This window comes from Cuculus canorus, chromosome 10 (assembly GCF_017976375.1).
Source record: "Cuculus canorus isolate bCucCan1 chromosome 10, bCucCan1.pri, whole genome shotgun sequence".
NCBI classification, from domain to species: Eukaryota; Metazoa; Chordata; class Aves; order Cuculiformes; family Cuculidae; genus Cuculus; species Cuculus canorus.
In genome coordinates this window covers 10341876-10360232 of record NC_071410.1, presented here as the reverse complement: position 1 = coordinate 10360232, position 18357 = coordinate 10341876, and the positions used below count along the sequence as shown (strand labels likewise).

General features: G+C 54.2%; 4 protein-coding genes across 8 annotated transcripts; 3 read left to right on the top strand and 1 right to left on the bottom strand.

Annotated features, from left to right (window-relative positions):
- The first annotated feature begins 7 nt into the window (after positions 1 to 7).
- Positions 8 to 1514, top strand: TIMM8A (translocase of inner mitochondrial membrane 8A). The gene is made up of 2 exons (XM_054075123.1): positions 8 to 209; positions 725 to 1514. Exons 1-2 carry the CDS (start codon positions 87 to 89, stop codon positions 884 to 886), a joined length of 285 nt encoding a protein of 94 aa, XP_053931098.1. The 5' UTR covers positions 8 to 86; the 3' UTR covers positions 887 to 1514.
- A 138-nt stretch (positions 1515 to 1652) lies between these two features.
- LOC104069051 (magnesium transporter NIPA2) lies at positions 1653 to 6257 on the bottom strand. Of its 2 annotated transcripts, XR_008451354.1 has the most exons (6): positions 6071 to 6257; positions 5489 to 5545; positions 4735 to 4825; positions 4449 to 4609; positions 2232 to 3693; positions 1653 to 2136 (listed from the first exon to the last, which is right to left on the bottom strand). XR_008451354.1 is itself a non-coding variant. In XM_009572021.2 (5 exons), the coding sequence occupies exons 1-5, from the start codon at positions 6207 to 6209 to the stop codon at positions 3068 to 3070; spliced, it is 1074 nt and encodes a 357-aa protein (XP_009570316.2). In that variant the 5' UTR covers positions 6210 to 6257; the 3' UTR covers positions 1653 to 3067. The 2 variants fall into 2 exon arrangements, 1 of the variants encoding a protein (XP_009570316.2); XM_009572021.2 differs by having other exon boundaries at positions 1653 to 3693.
- TAF7L (TATA-box binding protein associated factor 7 like) lies at positions 6248 to 13093 on the top strand. 2 transcript variants are annotated; one of them, XM_009571983.2, is made up of 12 exons: positions 6248 to 6324; positions 7058 to 7157; positions 8418 to 8496; positions 8659 to 8792; positions 9186 to 9312; positions 9520 to 9578; positions 10563 to 10635; positions 11044 to 11160; positions 11343 to 11531; positions 11638 to 11750; positions 12058 to 12117; positions 12726 to 13092. In XM_009571983.2, the coding sequence occupies exons 2-12, from the start codon at positions 7092 to 7094 to the stop codon at positions 12768 to 12770; spliced, it is 1062 nt and encodes a 353-aa protein (XP_009570278.1). In that variant the 5' UTR covers positions 6248 to 6324; positions 7058 to 7091; the 3' UTR covers positions 12771 to 13092. The 2 variants fall into 2 exon arrangements, with proteins under 2 accessions (XP_009570278.1, XP_053931097.1); XM_054075122.1 differs by having other exon boundaries at positions 6296 to 6317; positions 12726 to 13093.
- A 282-nt stretch (positions 13094 to 13375) lies between these two features.
- Positions 13376 to 17531, top strand: LOC104069050 (aryl-hydrocarbon-interacting protein-like 1). Of its 3 annotated transcripts, none has more exons than XM_054075120.1 (6): positions 13376 to 13783; positions 14463 to 14624; positions 14833 to 15021; positions 15098 to 15274; positions 15406 to 15547; positions 16021 to 17531. In XM_054075120.1, exons 1-6 carry the CDS (start codon positions 13688 to 13690, stop codon positions 17316 to 17318), a joined length of 2064 nt encoding a protein of 687 aa, XP_053931095.1. In that variant the 5' UTR covers positions 13376 to 13687; the 3' UTR covers positions 17319 to 17531. The 3 variants fall into 3 exon arrangements, with proteins under 3 accessions (XP_053931095.1, XP_053931094.1, XP_053931096.1); XM_054075119.1 differs by having other exon boundaries at positions 14445 to 14624; positions 16021 to 17530; XM_054075121.1 differs by lacking the exon at positions 14463 to 14624.
- Positions 17532 to 18357: the final 826 nt, after the last annotated feature.

Here is an 18357-nt window from a genome sequence, read left to right as displayed (position 1 = left end):
GCTGGCGGCGGCGGGAGCGCACGCGCGGGAGGAAGGGGCGGGCGGCGCGCGCCGCACGTGAAGGTCGCGGCGGTCCCGGTGCCGGGATGGATGCGCCGTCTGCCGCCGGGTTGGGGGGCGCCGACCCTCAGCTCCAGCGATTTATCGAGGTGGAGACGCAGAAGCAGCGGTTCCAGCAGCTGGTGCATCAGATGACCGAGCTGTGCTGGGTACGGGCGGGGCCCGCGCCGGGCACCGGAACGGGGGGGACGCCGTGCTGGCCCTCGGCCCTACGGGGAGGAGGGAGAAGAGGGAGCGATAGAGCCGCCGTGGGAGCGGTCCTACCTCCGGTGAAACCGGGGAAGGGGGCGGGAAGAGCCCCGGGCGTGGGGGCTGAATGTGCCCGAGAGCATGGGGCTACCGCGGGCGACCAGCCCGGTGTGCCCGAGGGCTGGGGCGGGGGAGCCTGAGCCCCATGTGCCTGAGGGCGGGACACAGAGCCCGGTGCGCCCTAGGGCTGGGTCGGGGGGGCTGAGCCCGGTGCGCCCTAGGGCTGGGTCGGGGGGTGGGGCTGAGCCCGGTGTGCCCTAGGGCTGGGGGAGGATGAGCCCGGTGTGCCCGAGGGCTGGGGGAGGATGAGCCCGGTGTGCCCGAGGGCTGGGGGAAGCCCAGGAGGCCGGGTCCTGGTGCATGGGGACATCGGGCCAATGTGCCTCGGGACCGCTGGGTCCCCCACTGCCTGCAGGAGAAGTGTATGGACAAGCCGGGTCCGAAGCTGGACAGTCGGGCCGAGACGTGCTTCGTGAACTGCGTGGAGCGCTTCATCGACACCAGCCAGTTCATCCTGAATCGGCTGGAGCAAACACAGAAGTCCAAATCAGCCTTCTCAGAGAGCCTGTCCGACTGAGTGGGACCTGCGCCCTGGGGGACGCCGGCCAGCCCCCGCGAGGCCGAGCCCTCCACCGCGCCAGCTCCTGGTCACTCTGCCGTCTGAATGAGCCAGGACCAGACCGGGGGGTTAGGATTTAATTAAATGCCAGCCTCGGGGAAGCTGCAGCCAGATGAGAGCCCACGACAGAGGCACAGCCACTCCTCTATGGGGTGATGTGTTGCTCACAGCCCTGCAGCTGTCCCTGTGCTGGGACTCAAGGGCTGCTGGTGCTGTGCAGGGAGCATTTGGAACGCACATGCTGAGCTGAATGGAGCGGTGGGGATGCTCCTGGCACAGAGGTGAGCCCCACCTGTGAGCACTGCCATCAGTGGTTCTGCATGGAACAAACCCTCCCAGGGGTGCTCACTGACCCCATGGGCACCACTGCTGCACACTCAGCCTTAGCTGGAAGAGCTGGTGGCGCACAGTGATCGTCCCAGGCAGTACCATGACTGGAAAACACTTTCAGTCTTCCATAGGTAAATCATTCACCTGGCCAAGTTACAAATTCTCAGATTGCAGCACAACTCTGTCGATACTGACTTGCTCCATTGATTGCTTTCCCCTGATTAATGTAATAAATATTAACTGGGTCAATTTTTAACATGAGATTTTTCTTTGTTGTAAATGGCCACAAAGAATTGAAAATCTGGCCACCTTGTCACTCCCCCTCCTTCCCAGTGATCCAGTTTATTGCAAAATTAGTAAAGAGGGGGCACAATGGTCCTCTGGTAGAAGGTGTGCTCTGAATTATGATTTGTTGCCCAATTAATTTGGTCTCAAACCTGTTTCTGGGAGAGGGTATGGCCTTTCCTCCTCTTCCCCAAAGGCTTATCAGCTCCTGCTGTGCTGTAAAGGAACAGTTTATTTAGAAAGACTAAATGCAGGAAATAAGTAACCAGCTACTTCATAACTTCATGCGCTTTTACCTGTGGCGATCACTGGAGGGAGGCCTATGCTGCAGCTTCTGCAGCTCTGTCCCCAGTGCACAGAGAGGAGCTTCTGACTGGACAAACAAGGTACTGATCCACCCTCTGGACAGGGAGCATGGAATTCCAGCAGTATTTACATACAGCGTGGCTCTGGGAAGCCTGGAGTGAGCCACTGGCAGTGGCTTGGAGCTCTACAAGGAACCTGGTACAGCAGTTCCGCATGCATCCATTTGCCATGGGTGGTGGGACAGGGCCAGATTTTCTAATACAGGCGCCTTCTAGCCACCAGCCTTCCTGGGAGCAAATTCAGGATGTGTTAAACAGAGTTATGCAGATATAAACCCACGTAAGTGAGGACACAGCGCTCTAATTATCCTTCAGAGACTTACCTCAATAGCTAAGGACTCTTGGGTCACTCCTGTTCCCACAGCAAGTGATTCCTTCTCTGTCCCTATGTTGAGTTTCTCACAGTACTTCCTGCCCCTGGAATCCTTCATGCCTTTTAGCGCTGGCCCAGCTCTCAGTACAATATCGCTTGCCACTCGCTAACTGAATGAATCAGATTTTAATAGAATACAGTGAGCAGGTGTTTCATCAGCCTGCACAGCAGACATCATGTGAAGAGGCTAGTCCCTCCATAAAAGCCACAGCAGCACATGGCAGCACCGCTGAAGTTGTCCAGTTTGGGCTGTATTCTGTTCTTGGATGTGAATCTGTAAATAAATTCTAGCAGAGTGAGCGAAACAAGTACTTGACAGAGGGATTTTTGAATTAATATTCTGGGTATGTCACCTCTCAAGCCAGAACTTCATCTTCCCTCCAGGTAGTCTCAGCAGTACTTTAGGTTATTTTGTAACCGTTAATTCAAGTATACTTAAAAAACACTGTGAGGCCCCCACAGATGCATGGCCTTTGCCTTCAGTAAATTACCACTGGGTTAGTGTTGCGGGCCTCTGTGCAGCCAAAGGCTGCGTCCTGACAAGGGCAGACCAATTCTTCATGTAAAAGAGTGAAGAGGCACTGGATCCTAGGAACTGGGGTGTTCCCAGGGCTCCTGTCTGCAGGCGCAGGAGGCTGCTGTCCCTGTCAGTGGCAGGTCACCCATCTCGCACCAGGGACAGGTAGACGGACACTGCTACTGCCTGTGCAGCGTACCCAGCAGCAACTGAGGCAGCATGAGCTGCTCAGTAGCAGGAGCAGAAAGCTAAGCAGTTCAGAGGCTCCCTCACATGCTTTCACCTTCCTCCTCCTCCTCTGCGCTCCGAGACCCTTTGTCCTCTGAGGGCAGAAGAGGCTGGTGCTGACATGACTGATGTCGGTCCACACTCCTCCATGAGGTGTGCAGGTCTGCCCTGCCCTGCAGGAAGAGGGGCAGGAGGTCAGGGGTGAAGGGCATGTCCCTGAAGGCGTGCAGGAGGAAGATGCCGGACACGATGGTGAGGAAACCACTGACAGTGCCAATGATGTTGTCTAGCACCATGTGTTGCCACTCCTTGAAGAGGATGGCAGAGCACGTCATAACTGCTGTGGTGAAGAGCACGTAGTAAATAGGGGTGACCACAGATGTGTTGAAGATGTCCAAGGCTTTGTTCAGATAGTTGATCTGGACACTGATGCAGATCACCAGGCACACCAGGAGCACCCAACCCAGTGGTTCTTTCAGGACTGGCTTCCCAGAAAACAGTTCTTTCAGAGCAATCCCCAAGCCTTTGACGCAGGATACAGAAAGTGAGCCGATGGCAGAGCAGACCAAAACATACACCAGGACGTTGCTCTGTCCGTAACGGGGTCCAGCCACGAAGATAAGCAGAAGGGAGCTCACCAGCACACACACAGCAAATACAATGAATCCTTGGGGAAAGTAGAATTAAAGAGTGCGATCAGAAAACAGTAGCACCAGTGACTGTTGTAAGTGAACAGCAAGTAGAGATGGAGGACAGGCAGGTAACCACCCCATCAGTCTGTCTTTTTAGCCCTCACCTGTAGGGACTAGGGACTAGGGCTGGGAAGCAGAGTTGGTCTCCAGGCTGAACAAAGTTGCAAAGAGAACAGCAGCTCCTAACAGCATTGATCACAGCACTGTCCCACAAGTCAGCTTGCCTGGGAAAACAGCTGCCCACTGTGGAAGGGACAGGGCACAGCCAGGCTCTGTGGCACCAGTGGTTGTGGGGCGCTCTTTGATCAGGAAGACGTGGGGGCACAGCTCTGCAGGAGGCCCAGAAGAGTGGCAGAAGACTGGGGACTGGCTGAATTCTTCAGGTTGTGGTGGGATAAAGCGGAAAGCACCACATCGTACAAGTGCGAGGCCCTGCCAGAAAGCTCTCTCTAATGAGCAGCAGCATCTACCTGTTCCTCTGCTTTGCTCTGTGCTTCCTTTCTCCATAGAGAATCATAGAATCACCAGGTTGGAAAGGACCCACTGGATCATCGAGTCCAACCATTCCTAACACTCCCTTAAACCATGTCCCTCAGCACTTCATAAATCCGTTCCTTAAACACCTCCAGGGAAGGTGACTCCACCACCTCCCTGGGCAGCCTGTTCCAGCGCCCGATGACTCTTTCTGTGAAGAATTTTTTTCTGATATCCAGCCTTTTTATTTAAGTACCTGGATCTTTCAGCTTCTCTGCCATTGACTCTAGGCTGGAAACCTCTTCTTCCTGCGGAGCATGGATAACCATCACCGTGGAGCCCAGGATACTCAAGATGCAGCCAATTTTCCCATGAACATTCAGCTGCTCATTCAGGAAGACAGAAGACAGAACTGCACTGAAAGATAGTAGAAAAACACCAAAACAAATTAGGCCAAGGGATGGAGTACCTGAGAGAAGAGACAGAGGAAAGCAAAGCAAATAAGGGGCAGGTGAGGTCAGGGCATTTTTGAGGCTGCTTACCTCACAAGGACACTTAGAGCACCCAGAGGAGTTACCAGCGTCGCAGGGGCAAAGGCATAGGCAGCAAAATTTGCAGCTTCTCCAATTCCCACTGCAAGAGAAACTCTGTTAGATGAGCATCAAAGTATGATACAAGTTTAAGCACAGTTACAAGAGACCCTTGGTTTCCAATTGAGCATTCTGGGTTTCTCTGAGGTGTGTCATGCAACCAGGAGAGAGCAGCACCAGCAAGAATAAACAGAAGCCTGATACAGGTTCTCTTGGGAAGAGAAGGCTTGCAGTTACACATGGTGATCCTTAGAGACACATGATTCTGCAGCTGAGTAGTAACCGCATAAAAATATTTCCATAATGTCCTCAAAGCGGAAAGGAGTTTTCACCCATTTCACGCTTCTAAGTCACATTCTTCAGCTTTTTAAAGGGTAAATCAAATACAATTGGTTATTAACTTTCACAAGTGTAAAACAGAGCTGCTGAAATCACTGTAGCACCAAACTGGTGATGCTGGATGTGCCATTATAACTGTATCGTCTGGGCAGGCCATTCCAGAAGCACTTAACCCAACCTAGTTCAACCTACTTAGCAGAGAAACCTGGTAATGCATGCAACTGTGGGATATTTCAGAGTTATAACTAGATTAACAGCATCCTCAGACACTCAAGAAGTCAAACAATGATCAAAATAAGATATGAAAGCAACTGAAGGCAATGATAGACATGGTGAGTCTCGCTACAGTTCCAGAGCGGGTACTTACTGCACAGCAGCCCTGCCCACCAAAGCCACTCCTGTAGGTACGCGTGACCTCCTTGTCCTAAGTGAGGAAGAAAGAATAACAAGAAACCTCAGGTGAACACAAATGGCTTAATACTGTCACAGTTTAGCTCAAACCAGAGCAAGTATCCTGCCAGAACTACCTTGAAGAAGCAAATGGGAGCAGCCTGATCTCTACATGCAAGCCTGCCTTGGGTCTGCCTGGAATCTGCCAATTGCATTCCAGAAGAAATTTTGTCATCATGAGAAGAGTTAAACATTGAATCATAGAATCATGGAGTGCGTTGGGTTGGACGGAATCTCAAAGCCCATCCAATTCCACCCCTTCCACAGACCAGGCTGCTCACAGCCCCATCCAACCTGGCCGCAGCTCCTCCGGGGATGGGGCAGCCACAGCTTCCCTGGGCAACCTGTGCCGGTGCTTCAGCACTCTCAGCGTGAAGAATTTCTCCCCGATGTCTGATCTAAATCCCCCCCCATTCCGATTAAAGCCCCTATACCGCCCGTGGCGACGCAGCCCCCGCTCAGCTCCGAGACCGAGCAGCCCCCGAGGCGCCCCCAGTACCTGCCCTGGCGCGGCCGCGACGGCACAGCCGGAGCAGCCCCTTCTTCTTGAGGATGAAGCTGCCACCGATGAAGGCGCTGGAGCCCAGGGCCAAGCCCAGCCCCACGTAGAACCCGGGCCGCACGCCCGCGTCCCCCATAGCGACGGCGCCGCTTCCGGGTCGGGGCGAGGGACCGGCTTCCGGCGGAGGGCGGGCAGCTTCCGGCGGGGGGGAGGGGGCAGCGGTAGCGGCCCCGAGAGGAGCTCCGTGAGTAGTGAGTACCGGTCCCGTGAGCAGCACCTCCTTGTCCTTGCCTTAGGACCTCTTTGACTCCTTACACGCCCCTTCATCTCTGCGCGCCCCCCCTTGCACCCCCTCCCGTATCTTTGCACCCAGCCTTGCATTGACACGCTCTGCTTTTAGCACCCGCTGCCTCCAGGCGCATCCTCTTGGCATTGCACCCCCTTGTCTCCTTGCACCGCCACCTCTGAGGCTTGCACCCTCTTCCGTTGCTTGCTTCTCCTCCGTGCACCCCCTTTTCACCTGAATCCCACCTTGTGTTAGCACTCTCCCACTTCTCGGCTCCCCCTTTGCGATGTGCCCCACATTGTATGGGCACCTCCTCCCCTCCAGGCACCCCATTCGCAGTAGCACCCACCTTGCCTTGTTCCTTCCTCTCTTTGTGCTCCTCATTGCATTACACACACCCCATGCCCCCGTTTTGCACTGTATCCCCTCTTGCACTAGTGCCCCCAGCTCCCATGCTCCCCCTTTCCCACTCGCACCCCATCCCAGCACCCGACTTTGCAGGGCACCCTGTCTTCCACTAGCACCCTCCACTCCCCGCTTTGCATCATCCCGGCAGCACCAGCCCCGGGAGCGGCGGGGAGGCCCTACCGGGTGCCGTCCCGGCAGTAGCTCAGCCCCTGAGCCCCCATCCTGCCGCCACTGTGGGTGAGAGCCCGGCCCTGGGCTGGGCTCTCTGTAAGAGCCTTTTTGGCCACCAGGTTACTGCATCTTCCCCTCTGAGCTGAAGAAGGGATGAGCAAGAGCAAGGATGATGCTCCACATGAGCTGGAGAGCCAGTTCGTGCTGCGGCTGCCACCGGTAAGAGAGCATGCAGGCTGGTGCCCCTGAAGCAGCTGCCATCACGGTTTGCAGGCAGCTCGGTCCGGTTTGTCTGGTGAACACAGGGGGTTGGTAGAGAGATTGGCAGGGCAGATGAAGTCAGTAGGAGATCTGCACACCTGGTTTTGGCCTCAGGGAGCCCATTCCCACTCATTTCATAAAACCATTGAATTGCTAGGTTGGAAAAGGCCTTTGAGATCATCAAGCCCGACTGTACCTGTTCACTACTAAATCATATCCCTGAGCACCTCATCTACCTGTCTTTTAAACACCTCCAGGGATGGGGAATCAACCACCTCTCTGGGCAGCCTTCATCAGTGCCCAATAACACTTTAGGTGAAGAAATTTTTCCTAATGTCCAATCTGAACCTCCCCTGGTGCAGCTTGAGGCCATTCCCTCATCTGAACAGATTTGAATAGTCCCTGGAAGTGTGTAAGGCCGGGTTGGATGGGCCTTGAGCAACCCGGTCTGTAGGACGTGTCCCTGCCCATGGCAGGGCACTGGAACTGGGTGATCTTTAAGGTCCCTTCCAACCCAAGCCTTTCTCTATTCTGTGATTTTCCACAGCCTTCTCTTGAGAGGTGCTTCACCCGAAGGGTGATGGAGCACTGGAGCAGCTCCCCAGGGCAGCAGTAATGGTGCCAAGTCTAACCTTGAAGAAGCACCTGGACAACACCTTCAGACATATGATGTGAATATTGGGGTTGTCCTGTGCAGAGACAGGAGTTGAACTCAATGATCCTTCTGGGTCCCTTTCAGCTCGGGACTTTCTGGGTGCTCGTCTGACACAGAGCTGGCTTGGAAAACAGCTTAGAGGATGAGGGAGGAAATTTCTGTAAGAGCAGAGCTTTAGCAACTGTTAGGTCTGCAGTTGCTATGGCTGTTGGTGCACTTGCTGTTGTTTGTTGGATGCTTAAAGCTGATTCTGGGTCCTGGTGAGACCACAGGAGCTTGGTGAGGGGACCTGTAACCTCCCCCAGTGCTGTGCTCCTCTGTCGGAGGCCTCACACCACTGTCACGGCTGTGGGGTGTGTGAAGGGCATTGGATACAGCAGAGCCACGGGTTTAATACGTGATATTGGGAGGAGGGAGCAGTTTTCACTGCGGTTCTTGCAGTTGCTTTTCTAAATTGGGATGGCAAGGTGTTCAAAGCTGGGTAGGTGGGACAGAAGCAATCGGTGATTCTTGGAGGAAGCGCACCTCGCCCTGATGTAAGTCTGCCCCATTTCTATTCCCAGGAATATGCCTCCACTGTGCGGCGAGCAGTGCAGTCTGGGAACGTCAACTTGAAGGACAGGCTCACCATTGAGCTACACGGTGAGTGAGTAGGATCAGGGTGTTTTAAAACTCCTCTGACTGTCCGCAGGGAAAGCTGAGCAACTTGCATGTGTTTTTCCATGAAATTTCTGCTGCCCATGAATGTATTGCTCAGTTTAGCTTTTTAGCAAGAGCACTAACTTGTCCTGTGGCTTTCCGCAGCGGATGGGCGCCATGGGATTGTCCGCGTAGACAGAGTGCCGCTGGCAGCCAAGCTGGTAGATCTGCCCTGCATCATCGAGAGCTTAAAAACCATTGACAAGAAAACCTTCTATAAGACAGCAGATATTTGCCAGGTATGGGGTGTCCTTCTTGCCTGCTCCAGCAGCTCGATTCCTTTCTTCCCTCTCCAGGAAAACCCTGGTACACTTTGGTAGATGATACTGGCACCCAGTATAATGTAGCCAATTTTTTTGTTCTCACAACATCACAGTATAAATTCCCCAGCCTGCTTGATGTTCAGAAATCCCATTTCTGAAGCATGAAAGGTGATGTCCTCATTATAGCTTACCTGCTGCTGTGTGTAGATATGAACTGAGCTGGGTGTGAAATGTTGTGCTGCTCATGCCCCATACCCTTCAGCTCACCGCAGCCGATGGGCAGTCGCTGTTCATTTTCCAGAAAAGCTTTCACATCCTTTTGTCCTTGCATTCCGATAAGCACCCTTTGTGTTTGTGTGGGGATTGCAGATGCTTGTTTGCACCGTGGATGGTGATCTCTACCCCCCTTTGGAAGAGCAAACTGTGAGCACTGACCCCAAGGCAAACAAGAAGAAGGACAAGGACAGAGAGAAGAAATTCATCTGGAACCATGGCAGTGAGTAGTGGCTGTGCCAACCCCCTCCATCACACCACCCAGTGTCCCCACAGCTGTGCACGGCACTCACCACTGCCCTGTCCTCGCTGTGCTGCTGCTCTGTTTTCAGCACTCTGCCTATTCCTGAAGGGATCTTCTCCCTTTTGGCACGCAGCTCTCCTGTTAGGCCATCTGCCTGATACATGCAATCTGTTTCCTCTGTCACAGTCACTCTTCCTCTGAAAAACGTACGGAAGAGACGATTCCGGAAGACAGCTAAGAAGAAGGTGAGTTGCTTCTCACACAGGAGCAGATGCAATAACCAAGACATAGAAAGGCAGAGATGTTAGAGCTGTAACTGTTTATTAGTCTAGAAAACATTGCTTCACATATGTCCTTGCCCGAGATTAGGGTAGAGGAAGGGTAGTAGATTTAAACACTTCTTTGGGTGCTTCCTCCCTGTTTTTCAAGATGCTCCCAAGGGGAAAATCCTCTGCGTTGAGGACTGCCGGACTTTACTCCCGCAGCTGCCTTGGCATAATGCATCTCTTCTGCTCGTTGAGATGAAAGGAAGACTCATATGCAGCTTCACTCATTCCTGCTTTCCCAAATGAAATCTTCTCTCTGTGCATGGCCTGTTCACTTTCCAGCAGGCAACACTACAAATAGAATAACTGTTGTGTCGGCTGGGGGAGTGACAACAGATGGAGCTCGGAGGCTGTCTCTGTGCAGGTGCACAGGCTAGGAAAGGTGCTGGGGAGATGCAGCACCAGGAAGCTGGGGAGGCTTGTTCTTCTCTTCTTTGCAGTTTCTGAGAACAGGATGGAGTGTTATTTTGCATGACATTTGGGAAACAAATTACTTGAGATATTCTTGCAGGCCACACGAGAGATCTGATGTCACTGCATTAAGATTCCTGGCTAGTTTAAAAATGAAAAATGAAACCTTGCTTTGAGTGAGGCGGGGAGGAGTTGACCATCCATCAGGGAACAGCACCTGAAGGACTGTCTGTATACACACAGAAAGTCTTATTTTCGAAGTAGTATGAGTAGAAAACCAAGAGTATACACCTCACTAAGGAATTCTGTACAAAGATGTTTTTTTGTTTTCTGGAAGTGCCTAAGTTAGTTTGAGGATGAGCAGAAAGTATCAGAGAAGAAAGGCTTGAAACAGAGCTCTGTTCAGAAGTGGAAGGTTGGAGTCGACCAGAATCAGCAGCCTGCACAAGGTATTTAACAGTGTCTCTGTTCTCTTTCCCCTCTCTGGCCCAGTATATAGAATCTCCTGATGTGGAAAAAGAGGTGAAGCGTCTCCTGAGCACAGATGCTGAAGCTGTCAGTGTCCGTATCCTTTTAGGAGGAGAAAAAGCTCAAGTGGGGACGGAACACTGTGTGTGACGTGGGGGTTGTGGAGAGGAGAGACAATTTCAGCTTCATACGAGTGTGAGAAACTGAAAGATAAGCGCACAAGAGGCACTGAGGTTTTGGAGCTTCGTCTTTGTCTTGTTCAAAGAACATTGTTTCTTCATGGTGACCTTTCTTTGCAGACTGTACTATTGTACTGAGCAGGAGCTTAAGGAACAGCAGAAAAAGGCATTAAAAAAGGGGTCTGGGGTTTTTCATCCTGTGTATCCATAGCTGTAAGACCAGACTTGTTGGAGGGGCAGTGATCCGTAGTTCTTAGCATTCTTTCATTGTACTGCGTTTTTCGTGTTCCTTTTTTTTCCCTTGACTCATCTGTTCCTGCTGTCAGGCTGGGAAGTCATTGCTGAAGATGAAACAAAGGAAGTAGACAACCATGGTTCGCTCACCAGCCTGGACATCTCCTCCCCAGGGATGTCGGGACATAAGCAAGGCCATGGCTCCTCAGGTGCAGTGGGAAAGGCTGTTATTTTATTTCTAGCCACTAATTAATCTGATGGGCTCTGGGGTAAGCTCTATCCAGAGTAAAGAAGAGAGGATGTTGAGACAGGCACCCTGCACTGACATGGTCCCTGGCAGGGAAAGGGTCCTGGAAGGTCACAGCTGATTTTCCCTTTTGCACCCACCTAGAACATGATGAACTGCGGGAGATATTTAATGACATCAGCAGCAGCAGTGAAGATGAAGATGAGAGGGATCATCATGATGACGAAGACCTAAACATCATGGATACTGAGGAGGACTTGGAGAGGCAGCTGCAGGACAAGCTGAATGAGTCTGATGGGCAGCAACAGGAGAACGAGGGGTCCAACCAGATAGGTGAGGAGGTGGCAGAGCACAGTGGAATTGCTGGGGTGCCACACAATGTGGGCTGTGCTGCCCAGCTCTGCTGCTGCTCTGGGTCTGAACTCATTCTCTCTTCCAGTCATGGGGATCCAGAAACAGATTGACAACTTGAAAAGTAAACTCCAGGAGACACAAGATAGGAGGAAGCGCCAGGAAGATCTCATCATGAAAGTGGAGAACCTGGCCCTCAAGGTGAGACCTCTCCTGGGTCTAGTCTTTGGCTGTTCTAGTCTTTGGCTTAGCACTAGCTTGCCATTAGATCCAGCAGACTGAATCAGCTGCTGCCCTGGAAAATCCAGAGGCCTTTGCCTTCTGGGTTAAAAATAGTTGTGGTGGACCATAAACAGTCCAACATTTCTGTGTAAACGCAAAGCAGTCATGAAACTGCAGAAGATAAGGGGCCTGGTTGTCAGTTCAGCTTGGTGTTTGCACGTTGTGGCAGCACCCGTTCTGTTGGGAACACATTAGTAACTGTGATCTGGCATGTTTGTCTCTGCAGACCCGTCTCCAGGCTGTGCTGGATGAGTTCAAGCAGCAGGAGGAGCGAGAGAAGCAGCAGGTGAGGGAACTTGCACCGTGGATTGGAAAGGAATGGGGCACGACACGGTTCTACACTGGGCCTCTGATAAAGTTTCCTGAGTCTTATACCACACCAGCTACTTTGAACACTGGTGTTAGAGGTCAGGCGTGGCTGTACCTCTTTTGTACTTGCGTGGAGCTTCCTAAGGCACGAGGAGGTACAGGAAATGAGGCTGATTGCAGCCTTCCTTCTGGAGGAGCAGCGAGCTGAAGCATGTCTGGTTGGCAGTCCAGGGCTGCTAGGGTTGCTGCCTGGGTTAAAACATGACACACAAACCCACTAGCACCCGTGTACAAGAAAGGCAGTAGCTGTAGGTTCTTGGCAGATTCCTGCCTGGGCAGCTCTGCTGCGTTTCAGCGAGGTACCAAGGTAGGAGGTTCCCACTTGCAGATTCTTCTTGCGCTGTTTCATCTTGAGGATAGTGCTGAGTTCTGCCCCAGAGGTGCACAGGCAGAGCTCCCTGTCATGTACAGGCAAAGCAGCCACTGGCATAGGTGGAAGATCTGCAGAAACACAGACGTGCTTGTGCTGGAGCTGTCAGGAGTCCCAACTATGCTTTACTGTAATGCCTCACTCTCTCTTCCCAGATGACATCCCTGCAGGAACAGCTGGAGTCTCTCATGGAGAAGTGAAGAGCAGGCCTGGATCTTTGTACCTGTGAGCAGAGCTGAAATTTTTCAGCTGTGGTGCTGAAGTCTTTGCTCCAGCCACACCTACTGCGAGGTGTGCTGCTGGCTCCGTGGCCAGAGCTGCTGTCAGGTGCATGCTGGACTTAACTGAGTGAAGCTAAAGGAATGGACTATGCCTGTGAGAGCAGCCAAAACACTGGACTGACTAAATATTCAGTACCATTCTTCCCAGAGGTGTTTAGTTCTCCCTGGGACAGCATGGTGCAGCTTTCTGCATCGTATTAAGTCTTGGGCTTGGTGGGCTGTGGCTTGTTCTTGTGTTTGGGGAACGTTCAGGTCTGCAAATCAGACTCAATAAAGTACCGGTTCCTACTCTAATCTATTCCACTGGTCTCTGGAGCACAGGCTCTTGCCAGCTTGTGCCTGACCACACACAGCCTCTGGCCGGTGCTCGCACCAGCATTGCTGGACTCCTTCGCTGAAATGCTCCTTGCGTGGTTGGGACAAAGGGAGACTGGGGGCAAAGGGGACCCTGTGATCTGTCACTCTGTGGGAGGAAGGAGGCCCTCCTGATCAGGGAGTTTCTTTAATTCCTCACAGACTGGGCAGGCAAATCCCAGATTAACCTGGGAGGATGGGAAGAGGATTAGAAAGGCAGTTCCAGAACACAATGGAGGGTAAGGGTGTGCTACGGCGGGACGCTCCAATCACAGCCTGAAGGACAGGAAGGGGAGAAGGCTTCCAAGCTCTGCCCTCAGCACAAAAAGCAAAAGGCCAGTGGCAACCCTGGGACATGACATGTGGGTCCAGATAGCCAAGAAAGTGAGATACTTTGAGGAAGACTCGGAGCTCAGAAAGGGCTGGAGTACACCTGTGTGCATGTCCCAGTGACCTGCTCCTGGGGCCCAGCAGGAGCAGGCATGGAGGAAACCTACCTGCTGAACGTGGAAGGGGTCAGAAAGAAGATTCTGCACGGAGGCCAAGGGGAGCTGCCGAAGTTTCAGGATGGGAGCAAGGTAAGTCGTTTTCTTGGTTGTTACCCCAAAGCTGCCATCCCTGCCCATCACAGATTTCCTGCTCACAAGCCAAGCTCCAGGTCTTTGGTGTGGGGAGATCCTGTCTCCAGGAGACCTCTTGCAAGACAGGTGCAGAAAGGTTTTGGGCACGGGCAGCCCCATTGCCCACTGCCTCCACCTTGCGTTGATGCTATTACCCGCCTCCTTCATCTGTCCTGGGGCCATCAGAGCTCAGCAGCCACAATGAGATGCTGGAAATCTGCCTTTCCTTACATGTGTCGAACAGGAACAAGGGGTGCCAGCAGAGAGCTCTTGTGGGCTTCTGAGATTCCCAGCCTGTGGTTATGGGCAGATCAAAGTGTGTTCTGCCAGGTCCTGGTGCTCCTGTGGGAGCACTCTCTGTACTGGGCTATAAAGGGGGGTCTGAAGACAGCAGCAAGCTGTAGCACGGATGGGCATTAAGACACTGCCATCTGCTTGCTAAGACAAGTGGGTGGGAGACTTGATCTCCTGCTGTGGATGGAGAGCTGCCAATCAAACCAGCACCTCTTTAGGAAGAGGCTTGGCCCCATGTCCTGGCTCTGTGGCAGAGGGATTTGGGGTTGGAGGGCTCTCAATGCAGTGCCTGCCCCAGCTCAACACTGAGTTTTCTCCGAGGCAGATCACCTTCCATTTCCAGACGTTGAAGGATGATTTTGAGCGGACAGTGATTGACGATAGCCGGGAAGCTGGCATCCCCATGGAGATCATTGTGGGCAAGATGTTCAAGCTGGAGATCTGGGAGACGCTGCTCAGGTCTATGAGAGCCGGGGAGGTGGCAGAGTTCTGGTGCGATGCCATTGTGAGTGAAGTGCCTGTGGACGCACACTCCCCTTCTTCCTGCAGAACCGTGGGGCAGGACCACACACCCCAGAGATGCTCCAGCCTTGCCTGGTGCAAGCCCAGGGGGTACAGGTGTCACTGAGCCATGGCACCAGCAGGACTGCCCCAGAGGAAGGGGGTGCAGGGTGGCCCTGTGCAGCTGAGCGGGGTGCTTCCTCTCCTTGCAGCACACGGGAATGTACGCCCTGGTCTCCAGAGGAATGCGGAGGATCGCAGAGGGCCGGGACCCCCTGGAAGGGCAGAAGCATCGCTGTGGCATGGGCAACATGTTTGACTACCACAGCACGGGCTATGATGATCTGGACGAGCTGCAGCGCACGCCACAACCCCTCATCTTCATCATGGAGTTGTTCCGGGTAAGGGGGATGGTGGGGATGACTGCTAGCAAGGAGATGGCCAGGGTAGACAGCTCACTGCCTGCTGTTCATGCAGGTGGAGGAGCCCTCAGCGTACAAGCGTGATACCTGGGCCATGAGCAAGGAGGAGAAGCTGGCAGCGGTGCCCATCCTGCACAGCGAGGGCAACCGCCTCGTGCTCCGCAAGGAGTTTGCACAGGCAGCAGCAAAGTACCAGGAGGCTGTCATCTGCCTGAGGAACCTCCAGGCCAAGGTGAGCAGAACCTGGCCATCTCTTGTCATCCCTGCCTGGGTTTCCTCAGCAAAGCAGTTCCCTGTGAGCCCTAGGTGCCCAGGAGGGGACGGCTGTGGTTGTGAACCTCTCACCATTGTTCCTTGGGGCAGGAGAAGCCTTGGGAGGATGGCTGGCTGAAGCTGGAGAACCTGGTCACACCCCTGGTGCTCAACTACTGCCAATGCCAGCTGGAGCTGGGCGAGTACTACGAGGTGCTGGAGCACACGACAGAGCTCCTCCAGAAACACAACGGTACCCGTGCCCTGCATCCCACCCACCCCTGCTGTGCCCACCACCCCTGCACGCTCTGTCCTCTGGATCTCCCATCTATGATAATGCTCATCCCCTGTCCCTCTGCATATGTGAGCCGGATCCACATGTCCACTGCAGAACCCATGTCCCAGCTCATCCTGCCTGTGACAGCGCCCATGTCCCTGGGTTCCCCTGTACGCTGTGTCCTCTAGGTCCTCTTGCCCGTGATGTCCCATATCATCCAGATTCCCCCCTCCCCAGCATGATTCCCATTGTCTATGATGACCCCACGTGCCCTGGTGCCCCCCGTTCCACTGCTCACGATAGTACCCCTACAAGTGTGTCCACCTCATGTTCCCCTGTCTATGATGGTACCTGTGCTCTGTGTCCCCTGGATTTCCAGGGTCTCCAGCTGCCATGGCTGGTGGCCCTGGGCTGCAGGAGCCCCAGCAGGTGCTCTCCTCTCCCGGCAGACAATGCCAAAGCCTATTTCAAGAGAGCAAAAGCCCACGCTGCTGTCTGGAATGAGCGGGAGGCACGGGAGGACTTCATGCGGGTGGCTCACCTTGACCCCTCCATGGCAGCTGCCGTGAAGAAGGAGCTGAAGCAGCTGGGGGAGAGGATGAGGAAGAAGCACGTGGAGGATCGGAAGCGCTACCAGGGGCTCTTCCAGCCAGCCCGGGGTCCACGGGCCAGCGGTGGGCAGGAGAGTGGGGAGGTGGGGGACAGGGCGATGCTGCAGGAAGAAGTACCCCAGGGTGAGGCTGGGGTCCTGGAGAGCCCTGGGCAGGGGGCAGAACAACCAGCGGCTGACAAAGGGCCCTCTGGGGCCAGGTGTGAAGAGGCAGAACCAGGAGCAGAAGCTGCCCAGGGGCAGCCTGCTGAGAAGGAGGTGGAAGTGAGGGATGGGACAGAACTGGGGGAAGAAACAAACCTGGGAACCTGTAGGGCAGAACCAGAGAGTGGGGGAGCAGAGAGAGGCTCAGAGAAGGAAGAGGAGAAAAAGAAGATAGAGGAGGAGAAGGTAGAGGAGGAAGATGAGAAAAAGGAGAAGGTAGTGGAGGCGGAGGAGGAGGAGGAGGTAAAGGAGGAATATAAGAAAAAGGAGAAGGAGGTAGAGGAAGAAGATGAGAAAGAGGAGAAGGTAGAGGAGGTAAAGGAGGAATATGAGAAAAGGGAGAAGGAAGAGGTAGAGGAAGAGGAGAAGAAAAAGGAGGAGGAGGAGGAGAAGGAGGAGGAGAAAGAGGAAAAGAGCCCAGCAGTGGTGACAGAAAAGCTGGCAGTAGGGCAGGGACTGGAGGAGGGAGCTGGTGGGGCAGAGGGAGATGGCCCAGGGACCAGAGCCAGGGCTGAGCCAGGCACAGCCCCAGAACCAGGGCCGCCCAGCGAGGAACTGGGCGAGGGGGACCCAGAGCTGGAGGATGAAACACCCAGAGAGGTGCTGGAAGAGGGAACTCATGAGGACCAGCAAGCAGGCGGCAGCAGAGGAGATGCTGAGGAAGGCAGCATGAAACCAGACAACTTCACCTCTAGGTCAGTGCTTCAGGCTGGGCACTTAGGGCCAGATGAGGAGCTGGGCAGAGATGCAGAAGTACCTCCTGGCCCCACAGCAGTCCGGGAAGGGGCTGATGCCCCCCCAGGGCAGTGCAATGAGAGCAGAGAGCTCGAAGCCATCACCCTGGGGCACGGCCAGTTATCCCTGGATGGTGGAAAGGCTGGTGAACCTCTGATGAGGAGGCACAGCAAAGGCAATGGGGCTGCTGCATCCTGAGAGCAAGTCCCAAGGTTAGGGACTGGCCCCAAAGTGACATGAGAACAGTGCTGTCCTTCTCCTGCTGCAGCCGGGACCACCAGCCCCACTTTGCAGCAGTATCTGCTGCCTCCCTGCTCCAACTCATGAGCTCCAGCACCTTTCAGCTGGTCCCCGCTGAGCTTTACTGGCTGAAAAATAAAAGCTCTTCCCTGGCAACATGTGCTGGATTTGTTCTTGGATGTGACTGGCTTCCCTGATCACAGCCCACACCTCCTGCCTTGTTCTGGGGCCTCCAACATGGAGATGGGGATTGGACATTTTGCTCTACCCTTGAGCAGTGAGTTAAAAAGGGTACATTCCATCCCCATTTGAGCTTCTGAATCTCTCTTGTGTAAGACCTTCTCTGTGTCAGCACTCTGTCAGCCCTTGCAAGCACGGGTGGGAACAGCTCCAGCCCTACGAGTATCAGCTCTGGGCAGGCTTGAGAGTCACCAGGGCTGGGCTGCACTCTGTGTGGTGGGGGAGGCTGAGAGCACCCAGCCTTGCCCTAAACCAGTCCTCAGCTGAGCCCCTCACTGTGCGCAGAGACTTGGGGCACATGGGGCAGAGGCACCGGGACACCACTGGGCACTGGAGATCTAATGGGGCTCCAGGGAGAAAGCACAGAGGGAGAGGACTGCCTGCTCAGCATCCCACCGCCTTCCTGCATCCTTCCTGGGTCTGAGAGGTTTCCTGCAGCAAAAATTCCCAGATGAGGGAGAGGGATTGACCCCACACAGCTTCTGTCCCAGCCCTCAGGCTGCCACGCATCCCTGAGCAGACCTTACTGGAAGAGGACAAAGGAAGATGGTGGTCAGGAGATGGACCTACACCTGGGGAGCCCAAGGCTTTGCCACAGCTTCTGCTCTGCCTCTAATGAGCAGCCAGGCTGACACAGAGCACAGGGACACCCGTGTCCCAGCCGCCCTGCAGGAGCAGTGCCAGGCTGGCACAGAGCTGGGACCTACCGTGACTCAGCTGAGGTGCGTGGATAGAAGAGGCCAGAGCACCAATGTGG